The sequence below is a fragment of the Martes martes genome (assembly GCF_963455335.1).
Source record: "Martes martes genome assembly, chromosome: 14".
NCBI lineage: Eukaryota > Metazoa > Chordata > Mammalia > Carnivora > Mustelidae > Martes > Martes martes.
Genome location: NC_137902.1, coordinates 39,848,473 through 39,870,871, shown reverse-complemented (window position 1 = coordinate 39,870,871; position 22,399 = coordinate 39,848,473). Strand labels below are relative to the sequence as shown.

Below are 22,399 nucleotides of genomic sequence, written 5' to 3'. Positions count from 1 at the left end.
GCCAGGATTGAGTGAGATTAAATGAAACAGCACACATAACACCCTTGGCATAGAGTGCTTAATAAATGAGTCTGTTTCCTGCCATTGGTGAATGGAGGGCTGAAGGGTTGAGCAAGATCTCAGAGATAACTTGGCTCCATGCTCAAGAACAGTTATGAATTATGAGGGCTAGCAGGCTGGGAGAGATGTCTGCACCTTGAAGTCCCTGGAAAAGTTTCTTTTCTCTAAAATTCCACTAAATTCTTCAGCCACTAGACAGAAAAACATCTGCTTTAAATTCCCCCCTCTTTTAAAATCAGACAGGTCAAACAATATATGCATATAAAATGATTGCTCTACAGGCTGGAAGACTGCCTCTTTAAAGGTCTTACAATGAGAGAGTCAGAAGAGCCCAGAGGTCTGTGCTGGGAAGCAGGAACTGAAGTACTGTATTAAGAATATGCAGATTATGATGTGTTGAAAGAGGAAGCATAAACCACCCACACGGAGATGGCAGTAGCCCACCAACCCCAGGATCCGAGCTCCCATTCTGGGAAAGTGAAACCCATGGGGTCACCTCAATTGAAGATGCAGTTTCAATACAACCATACAAAGGAAGCAGAGTCACAGATTTACTTGTTACAGATCCCAGAAGAAGGGGGTGGGGAAGATCAGGGCAGGGGGGCGCGGGGAGAGGGCTGCAATAAACAGGGGGAAGGGCAGTCCTCTGGTCCTCTGTTCCAGGTCAACAGGGAGCAGTAGACAGCAGGGTAGCAAACACTACTTATAAGGTGGTTGGGGTGGAGGTCACCAATATTTTGTGGGCTTAACTCTAAGTAATTATTTTTAAAGGTGCCCCAGGGAAAGCAAAATGGGAACTTGAGTCAGAAATCCTAAACTCAAGGCGCCTGGGTGGCTCAGTTGGTTAAGCGTCTGTTTTTGGCTCAGGTCATCATCTCAGGGTCCTGGGATCAGCTCCCACCCCCACTGAGTTCCCTGCTTAGCAGGGAGTCTGCTTCTCCTTCTCCCTCTGGCCCTTGCCCCCTCACCCCCTCATACATACATACACATATATGTATGTATATGTGTGTGTGTATATATGTGTGTGTGCATATGTATGTATGTATATGTACATGTATGTATATATATATAAATCCTAAACTCAAGTCCTTATCTAAATGTCCAGACTCTGGGTGTGTGTAAGGCTATCAAACTGCAAAAGGCCTAGGCAGACCCTGAGAAAAACAAAAGTTGTTTTTCTTGGAAGTTGTTTTCCTCATCACAAAGTTTAAAACTCAAATGACTGAAAAGCATGGCAGGTGACATAAATGTGCAAAGTCAGTTGGAGGGATGCTGTGGTGAACTGAAAAGTGTAAGCTGACTCGAGGCCTTCGAATAAAATTTAAAATAATTCTGTCACCTTGAAGAGCCCTTCTCCAGTACCCACCTCCCCAGGGAATGCAGTGAGTGGTGTCCTCCCTCACCCTTTACTTAATAGAGACAAAGGCTGGAGACCGAGAGAGGCTGTGATTTGCCAAAGGTTGGTCAGAGCCAGATCAGTCTCCATACCAGGCTCCTTCTCTGTCTCAGGCAGAGGGCAGGTTGCCCAGGACACAGCAGGCACCAGGAGCTCCTTAAATGGAAGAGTTTCTCCTCTTCTTCTCTGGGTGCCTAGTGGGAGAGGTGGGCAGATTAAGCAACAGGTACCAAAGCCGCTGTCTCTCACCCTGACACACTGGTCTCTATCACCTCATCCCACTGCGTCTCAAAGACAGAAGCCAACGTGCCAATGCCCTTGGGCCTCCCACCAGCTATGACAGAGTCTGGAATCACAACGCCCACCTAACCACAGGGACTAGCCAGGAAGCCAAGATGCCCCTGTATCTGCTCTTCACAAGACCTATCTACCGTGAAAGGAAGATAAAAGAACGCGCTTTACAGAGAGTGGCGACAAGAGCAAGCCCTTCATCACTCTTACTATGCTATGGGCCAGGCACCCTCCGCACCAGGTATTCTCATCACCCCGTTTTACAAATAAAGAAACTGGAGGACAAAGAGGTGAAGTAAGTCCCTGGCACCCTAACTAGTAAGCAGGGGAGCTGGGAGCCACTTCAGTTGGCCGTCTCTAAAGCCCAAGTTCTGCGCACTGCATCACCGGGGCCTCGCTTGGGGTGGGGAGCACGGCAGAGAAAGAAGCTGGATCTAGTGCTCGTGTGCTTTTGAGACCAGAAGAATGGGAAAATTCCTCTCTGACTCTGGAAAAGGCCAACTGTAATCTCAACAACACAAGTCTCCCAATCTCAGCTGCCTCAGAGCCTTTCTCCTGCCAGCCTCGGACTGGAGCACGGATTCGGTGTGCCATCCAGGGTCATGGTTCTTTGGGGAACACATTAGGCCCGGCTCACAGCCAGGGCGGCTCAGCCAGTCTGCAGAGAATGGGGCGTCTAGGCCCATTCAGAAGGTGAGCCTCCCTTGAGCCTCGGAAGAGAGCAAAGCTGCTGGGTCCTGCTGTGGGAGTGGGCGCGGCGCCCACTCGGGCTTTCTTACAGCTGCAAGAGAGGACCCCGGCCGTGTCACTCCTAGAACCCACCTGGGACTTGGAGGCAGCATTGGTGTTTGGAGGCGGGGGGGGGGGGAGGGAGTAGGCGGAGGATGGGGGGAAGGAAGGGGGCGGGACCTCGCTGAAGCTGCTGGAGGGCTTGTTCAAGTGCTAGAATGCCTGGGAGGAGTTACAGTGGGGAGGGGGTCAGGAGGAGCGAAAGGAGAGGAGGCGGAGCTGGGGGACCCGGACAGTTTAAACTGAAAGGGGGAGTACCGGCAGGGAGAAGGTGGCGAAGCAGCACCGGTGGGTGGGAGGGGCAGAGCTGATATTCCGGGCCCTTGGTGGGAGAGAGGCGACTTCTCCCCTCTATCCCCAGAAGCTCATAGTCCGGAATTCTCTGCTCTGACATTCTCCCGAAGGGCCGGTCTGTCGGAACCCGGCCCAGCAGTCTCTGCGTCTCCCCCTCCCTTCCCGGGGGTGGAAGGGGCCAGGGGGTGGGGCCAGAGAAAGGGTTGGGGTATCCCAGCCGGCCCCCCACCAATCGCCGCCCCACATTTCAGCTGCGAGAACTGATGGACGCAGCCACCGCTCACCTCGGGGGCTCTTTGCCGGCTATGCGCCGAGATCCAGGCTGAGGCGGAGATCTGGAGCCCTCGGCGCCCTCCTCTCCGGCGGGGCCGGTGGGGAGCGGCCGCTGCGCGACCCTCTGGGGAGGGAGAAAGAGCGGGCGCAAAGCCCGCGGGTCCTAGAACAGGGCGGGGGCGGAGGGAACAGACAGCCCGCTCCTCCCACAGCGCATCCATCCTCAGAGGCTTGTCCAGGACTCTCTTCTCACCAAGACCCCTTTCTAAGGTTTCCAGTCCTGGCGCATCTGGGAAGGGGACCCCTGCCCGGCCGCGCCCCGCCCCCGGCCCCCGCCCCGCCGACGTCGCATTAGCATGAGCGACGCAAGTGGCCCGGGCACCACTCGGGGGCCGAGACTCGCCGCGTCACAGCCCCGAGTGGAAAGGGAAAAAAGAGGAGGCGGCGGAGGAGGAGGCAAGAGCCGACGCGAGGGGAGGGGAGAGCGGCTGCTGGGCGAGCGAGCCGGCGGGCGGGCGGCAGCAGCATGCCCCTCGGCCCCCGCGGGCGGCTTTTCAACGCTTCGGGGACGGCGCCCGGGGAGCCGGAGGTGCAGCGTGCTCAGTCTCTAGCCCTGGCCCCTCGGCGCGCCCGCCTTCCCTGACCGCCTTGAGCCCAGCAGCGGCGGGTCCCGGCTTGGCTCCGAACAGCCGCGGCGTCTCGTGGGGCAGGGTCTTTGCCTTTCCCGGGACACAGGGCCATGAGCCCTGCAGCCACCTGAGACACAGGGGGCGCTGCGCTGCGCCGCGCGGACCGCGCCGGCGAAGTTCGGTGCCCTGGTCTCTGCACCGCAGGGCGCCCGCGCCCGGCCCCGGCGGAGGCGTCCTCGGAAGAGCGGCGGAGTAGAGGCGATGGAACCTGCGGCGCCGGTGGGCCCGGCCAGGGCAGCAGCCATCAAGCTGTCGGAGGCGATGGGCGCCGTGCTGCAGGATCCCCGGCGGCAGCGGCGCCTGGTGCTGGTCATCGTGTGCATAGCGCTGTTCCTGGACAACATGCTGTACATGGTCATCGTGCCCATCGTGCCCGACTACATTGCCCACATGCAGAAGGCCGGCAGAAACACCCCGAGCACCGAAGCATCCACCCTGCAGCCGTCCACTCCAGCCAATGGCGGTGCCAACATGGGCAACACTTCAGAGTCCCCGAAGGCAGAGACAGAGAGTGAAGACGTGAAGATCGGGGTGCTGTTTGCCTCTAAAGCCATCCTGCAGCTGCTGGTGAACCCCCTGAGCGGGCCCTTTATTGACCGCATGAGCTACGACGTGCCGCTGCTTATCGGCCTGGGCGTCTTGTTCGCCTCCACCTTGCTGTTCGCGTTCGCGGAAGACTACGCTACGCTCTTCGCTGCGCGCAGCCTGCAGGGCCTGGGCTCGGCCTTTGCGGACACGTCTGGCATTGCCATGATCGCCGACAAGTATCCGGAGGAGCCGGAGCGCAGCCGCGCGTTGGGCGTGGCGCTGGCCTTTATCAGCTTTGGAAGTCTGGTGGCGCCACCCTTTGGGGGCTTCCTCTACGAGTTCGCGGGCAAGCACGTGCCCTTTCTGGTGCTCGCCGCTGTTTCGCTGTTCGACGCGCTGTTGCTGCTGGTGGTGGCCAAGCCCTTCTCAGCTGCGACGCGGGCGCGGGCCAACCTGCCTGTGGGCACACCCATCCACCGCCTCATGCTGGACCCTTACATCGCCGTGGTGGCCGGGGCGCTGACCACCTGTAACATCCCCCTCGCCTTCCTCGAGCCTACCATCGCCACGTGGATGGAGCACACGATGGCGGCGTCTGAATGGGAGACGGGCATGGCCTGGCTGCCAGCCTTTGTGCCGCATGTGCTAGGCGTCTACCTCACCGTGCGCCTGGCGGCGCGCTACCCACACCTGCAGTGGCTGTACGGAGCCCTCGGGCTGGCAGTGATCGGAGCCAGCTCCTGCGTGGTGCCTGCCTGCCGCTCCTTCGCACCACTGGTGGTCTCGCTCTGCGGCCTCTGCTTCGGCATTGCGCTAGTTGACACGGCACTGCTGCCCACGCTCGCCTTTCTCGTGGACGTGCGCCACGTCTCCGTCTACGGCAGCGTCTATGCTATCGCCGACATCTCCTATTCCGTGGCCTATGCGCTCGGGCCCATAGTGGCGGGCCACATAGTGCACTCGCTCGGTTTTGCGCAACTTAGCCTTGGCATGGGCCTGGCCAACCTGCTCTACGCGCCCGTCCTGCTGCTGCTGCGCAACGTGGGCCTCCTGAGGCGCTCCCGCTCGGAACGCGATGTGCTCCTGGACGAACCACCCCAGGGTCTGTATGATGCTGTGCGCCTGCGTGAGCGCCCGGTGTCTGACCCCGACGGCGCACCTCGAAGCCCTTCGGGCCCCTTTGACGAGTGCGAGGACGTCTACAACAATTACTACACCCGCAGCTAGCAGTCCCGCTACTCCTCCAGGCCACCCACCCGCTCCCCCTTCCCTGGGTCAAGGTGGCTACTTTGTTAGAGCACTGGCCAGCTCAGGCACAGGGCCCGCCCCTTCCAAAGAGTATTCCGCAGCCTCGCGCGTCTTGACTTCCCTGTCGGGATCCCCTCTCTATGACCCCTTTCTGTGCCTCCCTCCCTCTCGTCCAGTGGGGCGTAGAGCACGGAGGCACGCGATGCCATACGGTCCTGCAGAGATAAAGAGGTGCGAGAGGCGCCACCTCGGGGCTCCCCTGTGTAGAACCGTGCGTCTGTCTCTTTCCTTCCTTTTCTCTCAGTGCCAAGTTGGCCCCCTGCACCGCGGTGCTTCCGGCCCGAATCAATAAACTATATCTGTTCGAGACCGAGTCTCTTTACTGATGAGGGTGGGCGGCCTGGCACAGGGCCAGGGCAGAGGGGAGGGTGAGCGGGGTCTAGCCCTAATCCAGGTGTAGCCTGACAAGCTCTCGGCAAGCCTGTGGCAGAGGAGATACGAAAAAAAGCAAATCTAGCAAAGGCCCCCATACACCCTGTAGCACACGACTCCCTTCAGCCCGCAACAGCCCCTTCCTTCCAGCCCCAAAACAGCGCCCCAGGGCGCCACCCGGGGGAGCCTGAGGACCCGCTCCCTCCGGGTACGCTAGGCCCCGCCCCTTGAGGACACTCCCTGTGTCAGCCTTGGAGCTCTGAAGCGCCGGGCGTAGGCTCTCTTCGAGCCCGGCATCCCCGCCCGCCGCGGCTCGGGTGAGGAGTAGTGGCCGAGCTGTTCCGGACAGAGGTCTCAGTCAAGTGTGTTTGATAGGTAGCGAGGCTCTACCCCTCGACGAGCGGGGTAACAGTTGGTGTGTCTGCTGTGTCCTGCCTGTGCGGGTCTGAGTCGTGACTGAAGAGGGTGCCAATGTAGGAGCTGGTGCCAACCCCCCACCCTCTTTACCCCACCCTTACCCCGGCCTTGGGGGAAGCATCTGGCCAAGACTGTCGGAAGTCTCCCCACCTGAGTCTCCGGACCTGCAGGCCCCGGGTTTGCAGGCCACTCCCAGTCCTGCAGCCTGCGGCCTGATGAAGGCGGAAGAGCCCTCCAGTTCTGGCATAGAGGGGCAGCGGAGTTGGGGTATGCCTGTGTGTTAAACAATGCCTGTAAGCGTCTTCACTGCTGGTGCGTGCACTTCTGTCCCCAGTCTGTGTGTTGGGCTGTGTGTGGGGGTTTGTCTGGGCAGGGTCTGTCTTTGTGGATCTGTCTGTTTGTGTTGGTGTGTAAGGATCTATATCTGGGGTGGGGTTGGGGGGAGGAGTGCTTTGTCTGGGAGGAGTGTCTGCCTCTGGCTGCGTGGTCTTTAAGCACCCCCAGGTCTGTTATCTCCACTCCCCCCCCCACCCCCGCCCCCGTCCCACAGTGCCAGCTAGGATGGAGTGGAAATAGAAAAGACGGACAACCTGCAGTGATCAAGAAACAGGGTTATTATTTTTATTTTCATTATCATTTTGAAAGGAGTTGTAGTTTGATTTGAGCCTGGCCTAGACGGCGGGGAGGGCCCAGATTTCCCCGGACCCAACCCTCTCCAGGGTTGTGCGGACCCAGCCGGGGCTAGCATAATGGAGTTGGGGGAGCGCCTGGACTGGGGAAGGCTGGTCAGGGGACAGTGGGCATGGGTGGGGCAATCTCGGGCCTGGATTCCGCCGCCCTGACACAAACTGGTCCGGGAAGCCGTCCGAGCTGGGGCAGGGGTCCGGGAGGTGGGATCGCTGCAGGCGGCGGCGGGGGTGGGGGCGAGGATTGAGAGCGAGAGAGACGGGGTGGGGCTGAGGGAGGGAGGGAAAAGGAGAGAGGGGAGGGAGGAGGAACAGGGGGAGGGAGATCACAGGCGCGGCTGGTCCGCCCGCAGCCAGTAGGGAGGCCGCGGGGACCCGGCGACGTCGGAGTCACTACCGCGGACAGAGGCCCCCACCGCGGTACTGCTGACGCGCCCCTGGATCCCTCCCGGCTCACACTCCCGCCCCCCATTCTTGCTTGGTGCGGTGGAGCGGCGGCCAGCGCGGCAGAACCGAGGAGGGCAGGTGAGAGGGGCTGGGCTGGAGGAGTGCGGAGCGGGGAACAGAGCTCGGGGAGCCGAGGGCGGTGGAGGAAGGCTCCGTCTAGGGAGGGCGCGCGGATCCAGAGGCGGCAGGATCCGCGGGATTTTCCCGAGTCCTGAACCGAAGCGGCCGTCGGGGAACCGCCGGGAGACTGTTGGATTCCACGGCTCTGGCGCTTGCGCACCGAGACCGGAGGCAGGCGGACCGGGAGGGAGCAGGACCTTGAGAAGTTAAGGGGAGAGGGCTGGGAGAGGCTTGACCATCAGGCTTCGCGGCTCCACGTGCGTATCCTCGCTTCTCTATTCTCCTAGATCCCCGTGTGCTAAATGCCAAGGTCTGCACTTTCTGTGCCCAGTCATGGAGTTGCCAGGGCTCACGCGGACCCCTTTGAATTGCGGGTGCGCCCCCGACCCTCGCGGAGGCGGGAGGTGGGGAGCAGCCGCAGGTGGCAAGTGTGAGCTGGGTCCCAGGGAGTCCCTAGAGAGCAGGGACCGCCTGTGTTGCGGCCGGGGCTGAGCGGAGACCCTCTCCTGGCAGCCTTCGGAAGCTAGGCTGGTGGCAGCATAGATTGGAGGGCACCAAGTAAAGACAGAAAGATACGCGTTCGGATAGACATACGCCTCTTAATTGCGGGCCCACGGGCCAGGGAGGAAAAGCAGCCGGCTGCCCCGAGGACACCAGGCCCTCCCATTTGGTCCCCAGGAAGCCATCCCTTTCCAATCTCACACCTCTCAAAGATACAGGGTTTCCAGCTGCAAAAGGGCCTTTACCAACTGGACCTTGCCTTCACCGTCCTTTCAGAACTCTGCAGCCCTGCAGGACCCTGACTTGGATGCTGCTTTCCATTTTGCAGGGTGTCAGGGCAGCTACCATGCTATTCAACAGCTCTGGGGGCCACCTAGACCAGAGGCTCCTCCATTCCTGAGCATGCTTCATCTGTCTTTCTGAATGCTCTGTCCTTGGGTCATCTGTGCCTGGAGCCTAGCCCCCACCTGCGCTGTGCTTAGTTGGGGTGGGGGGGTCACATGAGCTAAACATCAGTTTTAGGCTCTTAGGAGAGAATAGAGGATGGGTAAGTGAAAAATCATGGGTGTGTGGCTCTGAGGTTCTGCTTAGGGGGGTCGCTGAGGGTAGGGGATGGTCTTAAAAATAGGCCTTTGCCCCTGTTGTCCTGGGTCACTTCTACTGTAAATAAAAAATTACCCATTTTTCATCAGGCTGAGTCAGGTGGCCCCAAGGGGCGGGACTGCCCAGCTGCCCTGTACTGTCTCCTTCAGCATTCCCATGCCACCTACACTAGGAGCCTGCAAACCAGAGACTGATTACCTAAGTCACAGTCCAACCAGCAGGCCCCAGGACCCTCCACCACAATCCCTGCCTTGGCCACAGGCCAGGCTCCCAGCCAGCCCAGAGTGCATCGTGGAGCCCACGGCCTTAGAGGACCTGTATTCATTTATGCATGCATTCACGCATGCGTGCATTCCTTTGATTCAGCTACCCAGCCCTGATCCTACTCCATGCTCATCAACCAGCTGGGTCCCAGAGATGAAGTACTGAACACAATGGGAGAAGCTCACAGTCTACTAGGAGAGATTTTAATCAGCAAAACATGTATCTGTTGGATCTCAGGCAGGAACAAAGCGAGTACACTGCCAATGACCCCTTATGATTTGGAGTGAGCCTGCCCAAACTTGCTCTTTCCCACTCTGGCCTGGGGTGGTCACTTGAGCCTGGGGGACAGTCTTATGGAACAGATGTCAGCTAAAGGCTTGCTGTAGACCTCTCTCTATCCCATCTGGGGACTTAGAAAGGACGCTATGGTAAGGGGGTGCTGGTCTGGAAGTTGGGAGGTTGGGACCAGGTCTATAATGAGGCCTGGTGTAATTGGGCCGCATGTCCAGCTCTGGCCTCCTCCCAGGGAGGGGTGGAATATCGGGCTCTGGAAAGTGAAGGGTCCGTGGCAGTTCTTTGTGGCTTCTGTATTGATGCCTCCCTGCTTCTTGGTCCCCAGGTCTGCACCTCTTCTTCCCCAGCCAGGAGTCACCACAATGCCCATACTGGAAAAAGTTCCCCAAAAGATGGCAGCGAAAACTCCCAGCACTGAGGAGGAGCCTGTGAGTGACTTTTGGAGTCTTGTCCCTTATCCCTACTCTCCCCCACTCACCTATCCTTGCTTCCAGAATAGTCCTGTATGGGACTGGCCCTGAGCACTTGCTTGGCGACCAGCCCTGCCTTCTGCTGGGCATGAAGCCCAGGCTATGGTCCTGCCCTGAGCCTGGGAGAGCCTGGAGGGGCGGGGAGTGGCTTCAGGGGGTGCTGAAGAATTGCTGACAGCCATGCTTCCTAATACCCAAGGCCAGGAGGAGCCCTTGACGCGGGTCAGGTACTCTATTCCCAAGGCTTTTCCCTCTCCCCAAGTTTCACTTGCAAAGGCTTTGAGCCCAGTGGAGTTGCCTTAGGCTAAGACTGAACTCTCTAAGCCTTGTCACATCCCAGCCCCAGCTGCTGTCCCTAGTTCAGTCCTGGAGGCTTAGGCACAATCTTCCCCACTGGCTGAAGGCAGTGCCACCCCTCCTTAGGCAGGCATCCTTCCTCCCCACCTTCCTAAGTGGTGGAGCAGCCCGTCTAATCTGCAGGTCATTGAGGTGTTGGCCCCTTGGCTACATTTGTCTTCATGCCACGTCTTTACCCGGGGTTTCATTTGGAACCCTGCTCAGAACTTTTTGGCTTCTCCGCATGAAATTGCTCAGCACATTGTCCTGACTGTTACAGCTGACAGACAGCTCTGTTACTGAACATGCCACGGCATGTTCCTCGCACTGGACTGGGGCTTCCTTGAGAGCAGCCCTTCTTTCTCCATTGTTCCTAAGTCCAGTCCAGGGCCTGGCTCACATGCACTGTCCATGAAATGTGTACTGACTTGAGACCCGAGTGTCCAAATTAGTGTCCTCATTAGTACATGTCCCTGTCCAGGAAGCCCAGGATAGTCTGGGGAGGAGCCCCATAGGGCTGAGACATGTGAGCCGAGATTTCCTGCCTCATCCCATTTTACCCACCACCGATTCCCCATGACTTGAGTCCCAGCACACTGTCAGAGCCCTAAGGAAGGGTGGCCTGATTCTAGCAGGGGCTCCAGCCAGGCCTGCTGATACTCTTGGCAGGGCCACCAGCTGGACTGGGCTTTCTGCAGGTGCCTGCCCACTTGCCCACCATAGACCCCAAGAGAAGGAAGAGGGAACCAGAGCAGCTGGGTGAGGGGCCTAGACATGGCTCTCTTGAAGTGGGCTGAGCAGCCTAGAATGCTGCCCAGAGCACCCTCATCCTCAAGCATTCCCTGGGGTAGGAGCAGCCTACAGTTGGAACTGACACCCTCCTCCCTCCCCCTAGGGCAGTGAGCTCTCAAGACAGGATCAGGCAGGCAAAGACTCCTGTTCATTCATCAGCACAGGCTCCCACACTTGGTCCCTGTCTGCCCAGGGCAGCTCTGGGGAGGGCTCCAACACAGGCAGCAGCAGGACCAGAGCACAGGCAAGCTTTCAGTGGGTCCCTTTACTCCACAGGCTGCCCCCACCACCCCAAAGGGAAAAAACCCTGAAAGAAGGTGGCCCCCTACCACCAACTTTGTGAACTCAAATCGGTACTATGAAAAGTCGTGGTTTCTGGCTGTGACTAGCTCAGTGAGGAAGAAGGGAAAGGAGGGGATAGAAAAAGGAGCCAATCTCTCCTTCAGTGTTAACCCTTTGGGTCCAGAGATGAACTAGCTCCTGAAGCCCCAGCTGGGAATAATTCCTAAATTAATGGTGACCAGCAGCCAATATGAATAATGGATCTCTTTTACCTTACACCCATTCTTTGTGGTTTAAAAGCACTTTCATGTAGGATCTGTTTGATCTGATAAGAGGTAGAAGCTATTACCCCCATTTTACAGGGGAGGACACTGAGGCACAGAGGTGAGGGGGTTTGCTTACGATCACACAGTTTGTCAGCATCAAGTTCAGTGTATGAACCCAGGTCTGTCTGGTGCCAACATCAAGGTCTTTTCCTCTACACTTTGTTCCCTCCTGGGGGCAGGCCTGGGATATCAGAAAAAACAAACAGAAGCTTTCTAAGGTCAGAATTCCACTGAGCTGGGTCCTGGAAATAGGCAAGACCCAAGATGGGAAACAAGGGTAGGAACAGATGGAGACACACTCCAGGGACCAACCTGGGGACAGGCACAGTCTTATGGACCCCACATAAGATCTGGCATAACAAGTGCCTGTCAACTCTCTCTTCTAGGAGTTGCCCAAACTTCCAGTGCCCCCCCTGCAGCAGACCCTCACCACTTACCTGCGATGCATGCAGCATCTGGTACCTGAGGAACAGTTTAGGAGGAGTCAAGCCATCGTGCAGCGGTTTGGGGCCCCGGGTGGCCTTGGGGAGACCCTTCAGCAGAAGCTCCTGGAACGACAGAAGAAGACAGCCAATTGGGTAAGAGTTTTTGAGAGGGGGCAGACTGCAGAGAGGGGGCAACGCAGACAAGGGAACCACAGGGTGGGGGGCAGAGAGCAGACATGGAGACGGGGGTTTGGATGAGGGGGCAGGTAGGTAACAAAGATGGGACAGATGGGGGGATAGGGAAGAGAGGAGAAACAAGGGGACAGCAAGGGCAAAAATGAGGGACAGACAGGATGTGGGATGGGAGATAGGGATGGGGATCAAGAGGGGGCAGATGGGAATAGAGACGAGGTGATGGGGAGAGAGAGGGTATAGGGATGGAAAACAATGGGAGTCAGGGATGGGGGGGACAGACAGGGACAAGGATAGAGGACAGATGGGGAAAGGGATGAGGACAGGTGGGGCCACAGGGGATGTAAACGGGGCAGTAGAGAAAGACAGGGTACAGAAATGGAGACAGATGGGGGACAAGTGTTGCCGATAGGGATGTGGCAGCAGAAGGTAAGAGTAAGTTCAGGGAAGCAAAGAGGGGGAAAAATCAGGAACAGGAAACACATAAGGATAGCCAGGGGACAAGGATGAAGTACCAAACACACAGAATAGGAAATTGGGATGGAAGAGAGGGAAAGTATGGGGCAAAGATGAAGGTCAGTCATGGGCGACTGGAGAGCAGGCCCCAGCAGGTAACTGGGGCTCAGGGTGTATTTGTGGAACAAAGGAATGAAGCACGTGATCCAACAAAATGTCCCAATCATTCCTTGGGGCTGCCAGGATGGGACAGGTGCTCTCCACAGGCAAGGTGACCTTGTGCAGAGGGGTATGGCCCCTGGGGGTAATGGCGCGCTCCTGTTCTCCCCAACAGGTGTCTGAGTACTGGCTGAATGACATGTACCTCAATAACCGCCTGGCCTTGCCCGTGAACTCCAGCCCAGCCGTGATCTTTGCCCGGCAGCACTTCCCAGATACCAACGACCAGCTGAGGTGAGGCCACCATGCTCCTGGGCTCACAGCTGGAGAGTCTGCCTGGAGCCCGGCCCCAGGACCAGGAAGGAAAGGTGGAGGTTTGTGCCCTGGCTGAGATCTCTGAGGCCCAAAGCGCCCAAGACAGAGGCCGTCCGGGCCACGGGTCCAGGAAGTAGGTTAGATGAGGCTGTTCTGTGAGGGACAAACACAAGGTCTTCCTCAGAACATATTTATTTGGGATGCAGCGGACAGTAGTGGAGGCTGTGGTCCCCCCACCCCCTGGTGTTTCGATGGCATTCTTGCCCTGGCTGAGGCCCTGGAAGGAGGTATGTACCCTCTGACCCCACCAGGACTTGAGGCTTGCACTTGGCCCTGGGACACACTGCCCCAGGCTGTCTGAGAGGACCTCCGCTGAGCCCCCACCAGCCCCTAGCTCTAAACAGAGGCTCCGAGGGGGCGGAAACGGTTCCTTCCTGCCAGCTGCCGCCGCCAGAGCCTCTACCATCTGCTGTAATTTCAGGGCTCACTGAACCACTGGAACGGCCTCTGGGCCCACCGATGTTGCTGGGGGGGGGGGGCGGCGGGGTGCAGTAGGCGAGCATTTGCACAGGGATGTGGCTGGGAGGAAGGGCCTCTGGACAGGAGTCCCTTGGAGCCACACCCAATGTGGCCCAGCATGGCCACGGTTCAGAGAGGAAAAATAAAACCAACCAACAAACAAGAGAGGTAGGGCCTACCTGGGCCTACAGGCAAGGCTCAGCGATGCTCAGAAGACCCTCCATCCCCTCCTTCCCCGCCTAGACTAGCCCCACTGAGCTGCTGGCCAGGCAGCCTGTAGCCCAGACCTCCGGGGTGGGCAAAAGAAAGTGTGCAGATAGATGGACGAACAGCTTCTGAAAACAGTTCTCAAACTGCATCCAAGGGGGTATTTTCTTCCTGATGCAATCAAGCCAGGGTCCTCATCCATGGGCAGTTGAGATGATATAGTCCTGCAGCACGATCTCTGATGATGTCCCCCACCTCCCTGCCTTCCAGCATCCCCTTCCATTTTCATTACCACTAAGGGGACCAAATTATTGACTTACCCCAGGAGACTGGATTTCCCCAAACCTGGGTTCCTGGCCTAGTCTAGGCCCAGCACAGTCCTTTCTTAGGGAGAACCCTATCCCTGACCATCCAGTCTTCTCCTGTCTACTCTGCGGCCCCTCCCAGCTTCCTCTCCCTCCTCCTCCTCATTCACCTTCAAGTGTCCTCTCCTCCCCATTATCTGTTATCCCCACAGGACCATTTTAATCCAAGGCTTTTGAAGGACTGGCAGTGTGATGGCAGCTCTGGGGGGGGGCGCGGGGGGGGGGGTTGGTCCTTGAGCTTGAGAGGTGGGGTGTGGAATGGAAGGAATGGAAGGTTGGATAGTGGGAAGGAGCCTGGGCCCCTAAGAGGAGAACCTCAGGCCTGATCTCTCTGCAGGTTTGCAGCGAACCTCATCTCTGGTGTGCTCCACTACAAGACCCTGCTGGACAGGTAGGATGGGGCCAGCTTGGGGAGGGCAGTGCCCTGATTTAGCACAGCCTGCTGAGTCATATGTCTCCCTGCCACACTAGCCAAGGAGCTCCCAGAGGGCAGAGACCTTGTCTTTTCCAGCTCTGTGCTCCTGGCTCCTGTCATAGAGCAGGTGCATTACCACCCCTCCTCCACCCCCCATCCCAACTCCTCCAGCATCAGAATAACCTTTACCCCAGCTGACCCAACCATTAATGGGTCCTTTTCCTAGGGTGAGCCCTGTCCCTCCGTGATCTCTTTAAATTACACTCCCCCACACACCCACTTTGTTATGTGCATCAGGAATTTAGGGAATCCAGGAGAAGGCAGAGAAGGAGTCCTGGGAGAGGGAGCCAGGTGATGGTGGTTTCAGCCTTGTTAGTTGCCAGCTGGGGGAATGGTCTCCCCACACTGAGCCCATGCACCTGGCTTCAACCTCACTGGTTTCCTCCCCGGCTTGGACACTTGTTCCCAAGTGATCCGTGGTGAAGGACCAATGTATTTTTTAATTTTATAAAATGTAAAACACTACAAAAATGAATCTGCAGAACAATGGTACAAAGGTACAAAATATACAGCCACGTATTTTATTTTTATTTTAGACTTGACAAAAAATTCCACTGTCAAATTGCTATAATAAAAGTTTCTGAGAGCTCCCACTGACTCCCACAGCTCAGTGCGGTGCCTGTACTTCAAGCAGCAGGGTCATGGGACACCCTACCCTCCCTCTGCCCCAGCTAATCTCAGGGCTGCCTCTTACCCTCAGGGCTCAGCTCACATGGCTGGTCCTTGTCACCCTGAAGCCCTCCCATTTATCGGCTCATTGCTTGTTGTCTATGCTTTACCTGCACAACCCAGGACCTGTGCCCCATTAGAACAGGACACTCATGTTTCATTTGCCACTATAACCCCCGATCTCAGAAAGGGGCCTTACACAAAGGAGTGCTCGATTTGTTGCCTGAAAGGGAGGAGGGAAGGAGAGAGGGTGAAGAGACAGAGAGAGAAGGAAGAGGAGGATGGAAAGGAAGTGGAGGACGGAGGGAGGAAGGAAGGAAAGATGGAAGAGAAGGAAAGAAGGGGAAATAGAGAAAGAAGGAGGGGAGGGGAGAGAGGGATGGAGGAAGGAAGGAGAGAGATAAAGGGAGGAGGGGAGAGGAGGGGGAGGAAGTGGTGGACCAGAGGCTAAGGGAGGGAGTCAAGAGGAGCAGAAGATGTGCTGAGACCACAGGAGAGAGAGGACTTTCGACCATGAACTCAGAGAAGGCTTCTGGAAGAGGTGATGGAAGAGTAGGCTCTTGCAGGGGTGGAAGGAGTTTTCCAAACAAATTTGTTGAGCCCAGGGGTGGGGTGAAGGCGTGCTAAGCGAAGATCAGCACAAGCGAAGGCGTGAGGGCTGAAACGCAAGTTCTGTACATGTAGTGCCCGAGGCAGGGGTGAGGGAGACTGTCGGAGGTTTGAGAAAACCCCAAGGGTCTCTCCAGGGGCCATGGAAATAGGGTACCCCACTGCTTCAAAGAGTGGGGAATCCAGCTCCTTGACGGCCATCCTAATGCGGTTCTGGGTTTTGTGCCCTGCTTTGCCGAATCGAGTCAGATTGCACCAGTTCCAATCCCTTCCTCCCTCCCTGCTCTCCAGCCACTCCATCCCCACCGACTGTGCCAAGGGCCAGCTGTCAGGGCAGCCGCTCTGTATGAAGCAATACTATGGGCTCTTCTCCTCCTATCGGCTCCCTGGCCACACCCAGGACACACTGGTGGCCCAGAAGAGCAGTGTCATGCCCGAGCCAGAGCACGTCATCGTGGCCTGCCGCAACCAGGTAAGTGGCCCTCTCTGCTGCAGCCTCTCCAGCTGGGGAGGGCACAGGAGTACCAGTCCGACTTCACCAAGGGTGCTCAGCCTCCTCTCGGAGGCACACAGTGAGCTAGGACAGAGTGGGTTCTCTTGACTCCTAGTCAGTCCCACTTCTCTCCCTTGCATTGGATTTTAAGAACGAAGAGAGTCATTGATTGAGAATGACGTCCATGGGCTCCCATTTTGGCCCTGACCAGCCAGGTCGGCTGGTCTGTATGGACGGTGGGGCCTTCATGAGACCCAGCAGGGCCTCAGCCACTCCTCATGAATCACCCAGGCGGTGGCCTTCCTGGAGACCACATGCAGACAGATGGACAGCTTTATGGACTGACTGTCCAGACCTCCATGTCTAGGCTGTAAGCTCGCCACTTACATGTATTCATCCTACCTGATTCTATAGTGACTCACAGAAGGGCTTGGAATCCCATTTGACAGAAGAGCTGAGCAGCCCGTCCATGACTGAGAAGGCCTCACACACCTGGCCAGTGACCCCTGCTTATGCCCCACCTCCTGTAGCCCAGCACTTCACACTGGCTTCTGGGAGCCCACAAGGGCCCATGAGGACCAAGAGGACAGGCTGAGCATAATGACCCTTGGCCCCTTACCAGTGCCCACCAGGCTATCTATAGATTCTATGCTGAGCGTCCCCCTAATTATATCATCTGACAAAAAGCTGTTTTAGGGTTTTTTGGTTTGGGGTTTTTGTGGGGATTTTTGGTGTGGGTTTGTTTTAGTTTTTGGTTTGGGGTTGTTTTTGGTTTTTGTTTTTGTTTTGTTTTTTTTTTGCTTTGCTTTGCTTTGCTTTGGTTTTGGGTTTTGGTGCGTTTTTTGTGTGGTGTTGGTTTTTGGTGTGTTTTCTTTGTTTGTTTATTTGTTATTGTTGTTTTTTGCTAAAACCCAAGTTTAACGCCTACCCAGAGATCCCCCAGCTATTCATGCCACCACGTTTTCTCTTGGGCTCCCCTGACATTTGCAGTCATTGACAGGAGCTCAGGGAAAGTCTGCCATCCTAGGTTGGCTCTTCCGTCCAGAAGCCCACCTGGCAGTTTGGCCACAAACAAGAACTTTTCTCCATCTTCATTAAAGCATCAAACTAGCATTTCCCAGCCCTCACATGCTGCAGTATTCGTCCATTCCAGAAACGCCCTCAGGGCCCCTGCCCTGGACCAGGCCATGCGTATGCTGCTCAGGGCATGAGACCAGGTTCTTATATCAACTGGCAGAAAAGGGATCACGACTTGGAGCTGGAATAAGACCTTTCATGAAGCCCAAGACTTCAGCTTCAGAGCTACTAAATGATAGCTCACACACCTCCCTCGGAACACACGCATGTACACGTGTATTTGTACACATATAGGGATAGAACTCTTGCATGTTGTTTTCATTTTAATCTTCCTCTGCATATTATTTGATGACTTGCCTTTTTTTCTCTGCTTCCGTTGTGTTTGAGATCTATCCCTGTACCCGTATCTAGAGCTAGTTCATTCCCATTAACTGCTGAGTGGACGTTCACTAGACAAATGTGCTACATTTGACTTAGCTGTTCCCCTACTGGAAAACACTTGGGCACTCTCTACCGTGTTGCTATTGCAAATATGGCTTATATGCACCCTCCTTCACTTATCTTCGAGGCATAAGAGTATATGTTTCTCCAAGCCTTAGTCTAAAATATGCATATAGAGGAGTAACTGCTGAATCATAAGGAACGCATGTTTTTAGTTTGAACGGACACTGCCCTCCGACAGCAATGGTGCAAATTTATACTTAATTCCCCACACGAAGTAAGAACCACAGAAGGAAGTTTTATTTGAGCTAAGTTTAATCTGCCTTCTTTGATTTGGGGAAGCTTGGAGTCCAGCACAGCTGACAGCATCGGCTGGGTCCCCAACTTGTAACCGTTCAGAGCCATCACATACCTTGAGATCCCTGGGCCCGAGTATCCCCCACCTGCGCTCACGTGTGAAGGCTCAGTGAAGGCCCTTCGCCTTGGGCTGGCTGCCATGAGTGACGTGTTTGACCTGTTTCCCCACAGTTCTTTGTCTTGGATGTTGTCATTAATTTCCGCCGTCTCAGTGAGGGGGATCTGTTCACTCAGTTGAGAAAGATAGTCAAAATGGCTTCCAACGAGGATGAACGCTTGCCTCCAATCGGCCTGCTGACGTCAGAAGGGAGGAGCGAGTGGGCTGAGGCCAGGACGGTCCTCGTGAAAGGTTAGCAGCAGTGCCCAGTGTGTCTCCACACTCATCTCATCCTCATGCCCATTGGCTTTCCTTCCTCCAGGGTCGGGCACCATGCCTCATCCCCATTTGCCATAGCATGGAGAGCTCAGGTCTCCCTCCAACTCAGGACCTGACAGCACGTGGGCTGAGGCACCCGGGAGCTGATAGCACCTTTTGTACCCTCATATTTCATCCAGCAATGTTCTAGCTTCCTGGATGATTAGCGCTAAAATCCTGGGATGTCTGGGAATATTGAGGGAGGGAAGGTTTTGAGCTGGAGGAAGGCTGGCTACAATTAAGCAGTTGTGATTTACTGGTGGGCAGGGATGGTACCCATTTTAAGGGTCTGAGTCACTGGCAGAGCTGTCACATGGAGACATAGGATAGAGCCCAGCTCTGGGAGGGTGGTTCACTGCCTTGGTCCTGGAACTTTTCATCTTCAGGCTGACCTATCCTTCTGGCTGGTTGCTGCTCTGAGGAAGGTTTCTAAGCATTCCCATAAGAAAGCTGGTAATAGGGGCACCTGGGTGGCTCAGTGGGTTAAAGCCTCTGCCTTCGGCTCAGGTTATGATCCCAGGGTCCTGGGATCGAGCCCCGCATCAAGCCCCACATCGGGCTCTCTGCTCAGCAGGGAGCCTGCTTCCTCCTCTCTCTCTCTGCCTGCCTCTCTGCCTACTTGTGATCTCTGTCTGTCAAATAAATAAAATGAAATAAATTTTTTAAAAAAAGAAAGCTAGTAATAGTCTTAAAAATTTTAAGTCATCCTTCTGGAAACTCATTTTCAAATCCAAAGCCAGTCCTAGTCCCAGGATTGGATGCAGTGCTTTCCCTCCTTGCCTAATTAGAGAGTCCAGGATAAGAGGGAAGGCTTCTGTGGAACTCCATGTGCATCTCGGGCTCTCGTTCGGCCAGGCGTCCATTCCGACTCCCCCGAGTGTCTGTCAGCTGAGGATCTGGGCAAGGCTTGGAAAGTTAGGAGGCAGAGGCAGAGAGGAGGAAGCCCCTGCCCCCGAGCAGCTCAGTGGACGGGGAAGGGAAGGCATGGGATGGGGGTGGGGGGTACAGATTCAAGTACACAGTGATGCAGCAGCCACACACGTAAAGCAATAGAGACAGCAGGTCCCCAAAGAAGTGCTCTAGGACTAAAGGGAGAGGAGGGGGCCCTTCCACTTGGGAGGCCTGTGAAAGGTTTCATTGGAAGAGGTGGGACTCAGCTCAGGTGTCACTGCCTCAGGCCCCCTAGGGCATCCCCCACTCAACACACTCTGTCACCTTGTCCTGCTGTCTTATACTAATTGCCCTTGTCACTCTCTGAAGTCAGCTTCTCATTTGTTTATGCATGCTGATTACCTGCCTCCCTTCCCTAGTCTGAGGAGAACAGGGGCCTTATCTGTTTGGATTAACTTTTTAATCTGCTGTGCCAAACACAGTGGGGCCCTAGTTATATCTGTTAAATAAAAGAGCGGAGGGTTACAAATGATAGCAGGCCCCAGACTTGTTGCCTCCCTACCAGTTAATGATTTTTCATTCAACCGTGGGACACCTGCAGAATGCTCAGTCCTAAATCGGGGGCTGCAGGGGCCACAGGAGGGTGTGAAAGCTGAACCTGTCCTCACAGACCTAACCGCCAAGTTGGAGAATTAATAACTTCTCGTTGGAAAGTGAGTTAATTCCCTCAGGAGACCATGGTGTAATCAAATCCCACTCCTCTTCCCTCCAGGGACAGAGACAGGCATCAGACAATCCCCTCTGCTTCCAATACAGTTTCCACTTTATTAGCAGACCAAGCTACCTCCCTGCAGGACTGACCGGGATTGTCTTGAGGTTTAAGTGCTTGGGCTGTGCTAATCGGAATTAATTTGTTAATGGCACTTGATCTGGCTTTCTGAATGGAAGTGCTGTTTCTGAGGGCAGCGCGACAGAGAGGAGGGGCCCACACGCTTTCTCTTCAGAGATCTGATTATTGTGGTTGGCACCGACTGTGTCATCGGCACAGCAGGAAACCAACCCTCCACAGAGCACTCCTCCCCAGAGTAGCCCCAGCCTACAAGAGAGGAAACCATTTAGGAAAGGATTTCACTTAGATGTGAAAGATGGCGGCAACTTGGACAAGGCTGGAGAGTAAAGATGAAAGACATGAGTGGGGTCCAGATACATTGCAAAAGAGAAGTGACAAGGAGGAATAGAAAAGTGAGAGATTCCTAGATTTTTGATTCGAGCATCCTAAATGGTGATTTCCCTGTGACGGAACCAGGTTGGTGAAGTGACTACAGAATGAAGTCCTCTCTAAGTATGTCAGGTTTGAGATGCCTTGAGTCATCTAAGAGGAGATGTCAAATTAGATCTATGTGTCTGGAGCTCAAGAGAGAGGTCAGTACGGAGACATAAATTTGAGAGCCATCAGCACATAAGTGATATTTAAAGTCATGGACCTGGGTGAGATCATCTAGAAACAGCGGAATGGGTCCTTGGAGGTCAGGTAGGGAAAGATGCAAAGCGGATTGAGAAAGAGCAGCCTGTGAAGTCAAGAGCAAACCAGGAGATGAGTCATGAAGAGCCAAAGGGAAAGAGGAAGCGGCCAGCCACTTGGAATGCTGCTCAGAGCTCAAGGAAGAGCTGGACAGAGAGGAGACTCAGAGCTTGGCAACCCTAAGTTATCAGTGACTTTCACCAAGACCAGACACAGGAGTAGGAAGGATGAATGATTGTATGCTAATGGGTGTGATCCAACAGTAGGAAGAAATTGTTGATGAGGTTGTCAATGAGTAGGATCAGTTAAGCGTGGATGACTCTTTTCAGATATTTTGGTATTAAAAGAGCAGGAAAATGCGGTTGCTGGGAGAGGATGGGAGTCAAGGGAAGTGTCTTTAGTCGGAGAGGCAAGTACGTGGTTGTATGCAGACAAGTTTATGGAAGTACTCCAATAAGAGAAATTATTAATGAGGACAGAGGAGATGAATGGAGGCATGGGGTTCTTGCAAAAGCAAAAGGAAATGCAAGCCAAAGAATAAGAGGCCTTTGGTTGGTACAGGGAAAACTGAAACCTGGGCATGCAGTCGTGGTGGTGGGAATGTGAGGAGGTTCCTGACTGATGGCTTCTGGTCTCAGATCAGCGGAGCAATGGCCATGAGCCGAGAGAGGCGCCAGTAGCATTCTGAAGACAAAAGAGAACACAAGAAATAGCTTCTTGGAAAACTTGATGAGATTTACGGACTCCGTTGAGCGCATATTTGAGGGCTTGGGGGTCATACATTTTAGGAGAAATTAGCTTTGTTTTACAGTTTGTTGCCTCGGGTTCAGCCTTGGTTGGAGAACATAACCGAGGGAGAGGTGAAGGTATGGCAAAGGACTGGTTATAGTATTAGAATCTGAAAGGGGGAGACCGAGGGGCTGAGAGAGGAGTGTGCGTGTAGGCTGGGTCCTCTGCACCGACTGCAGGAATGAGGGCTGGAGTGGAGATGGGGAGGAAGAAGGTGAACCGGGTGCCCAGACTTGCATGATGGGGAGTTGTGAGGACATCAGGGGAATGCAGCAACATGGGGGGCAGTGACGATGGGGATGGGAAGGTGGAAGTCTAAGAGCCGCGGCTTCAAAGGAAAAGCAGGGAGGAGCCGCGCAGGCGCAGGGACAGGGAAAAGAACACCACCGACCCTACCGGACCCCAGGGGGCATGAGTGTGAAGGAAAATAGTCTCCTGGAGAGGTCACAGGAAGTGTGTCCCTCAAGTGTGTCCCTCAGGGGGTG

General features: G+C 55.5%; 2 protein-coding genes across 3 annotated transcripts in view; both read left to right on the top strand.

Moving 5' to 3' along the window:
- Window positions 1-3,993: 3,993 nt before the first annotated feature.
- Window positions 3,994-5,547, top strand: SLC18A3 (solute carrier family 18 member A3; the record flags this gene model as incomplete). The annotated part of the gene is made up of 1 exon (XM_080823039.1): window positions 3,994-5,547. One exon carries the CDS (start codon window positions 3,994-3,996, stop codon window positions 5,545-5,547), a length of 1,554 nt encoding a protein of 517 aa, XP_080679165.1.
- Window positions 5,548-9,694: 4,147 nt separating this feature from the next.
- The window catches only part of CHAT (choline O-acetyltransferase), a gene marked incomplete at both ends in the record, with an annotated part of 45,982 nt that continues 33,277 nt past the window's right edge, over window positions 9,695-22,399 (top strand). The window contains 6 exons of one of the 2 annotated variants that reach the window (XM_080823692.1): window positions 9,695-9,760; window positions 11,925-12,116; window positions 12,946-13,064; window positions 14,514-14,567; window positions 16,221-16,401; window positions 18,469-18,646. In XM_080823692.1, the coding sequence (XP_080679818.1) occupies window positions 9,695-9,760; window positions 11,925-12,116; window positions 12,946-13,064; window positions 14,514-14,567; window positions 16,221-16,401; window positions 18,469-18,646 (790 nt within the window). The remainder of the gene's footprint in view (window positions 9,761-11,924; window positions 12,117-12,945; window positions 13,065-14,513; window positions 14,568-16,220; window positions 16,402-18,468; window positions 18,647-22,399) is intronic. The other variant, XM_080823693.1, reaches the window with a different exon arrangement.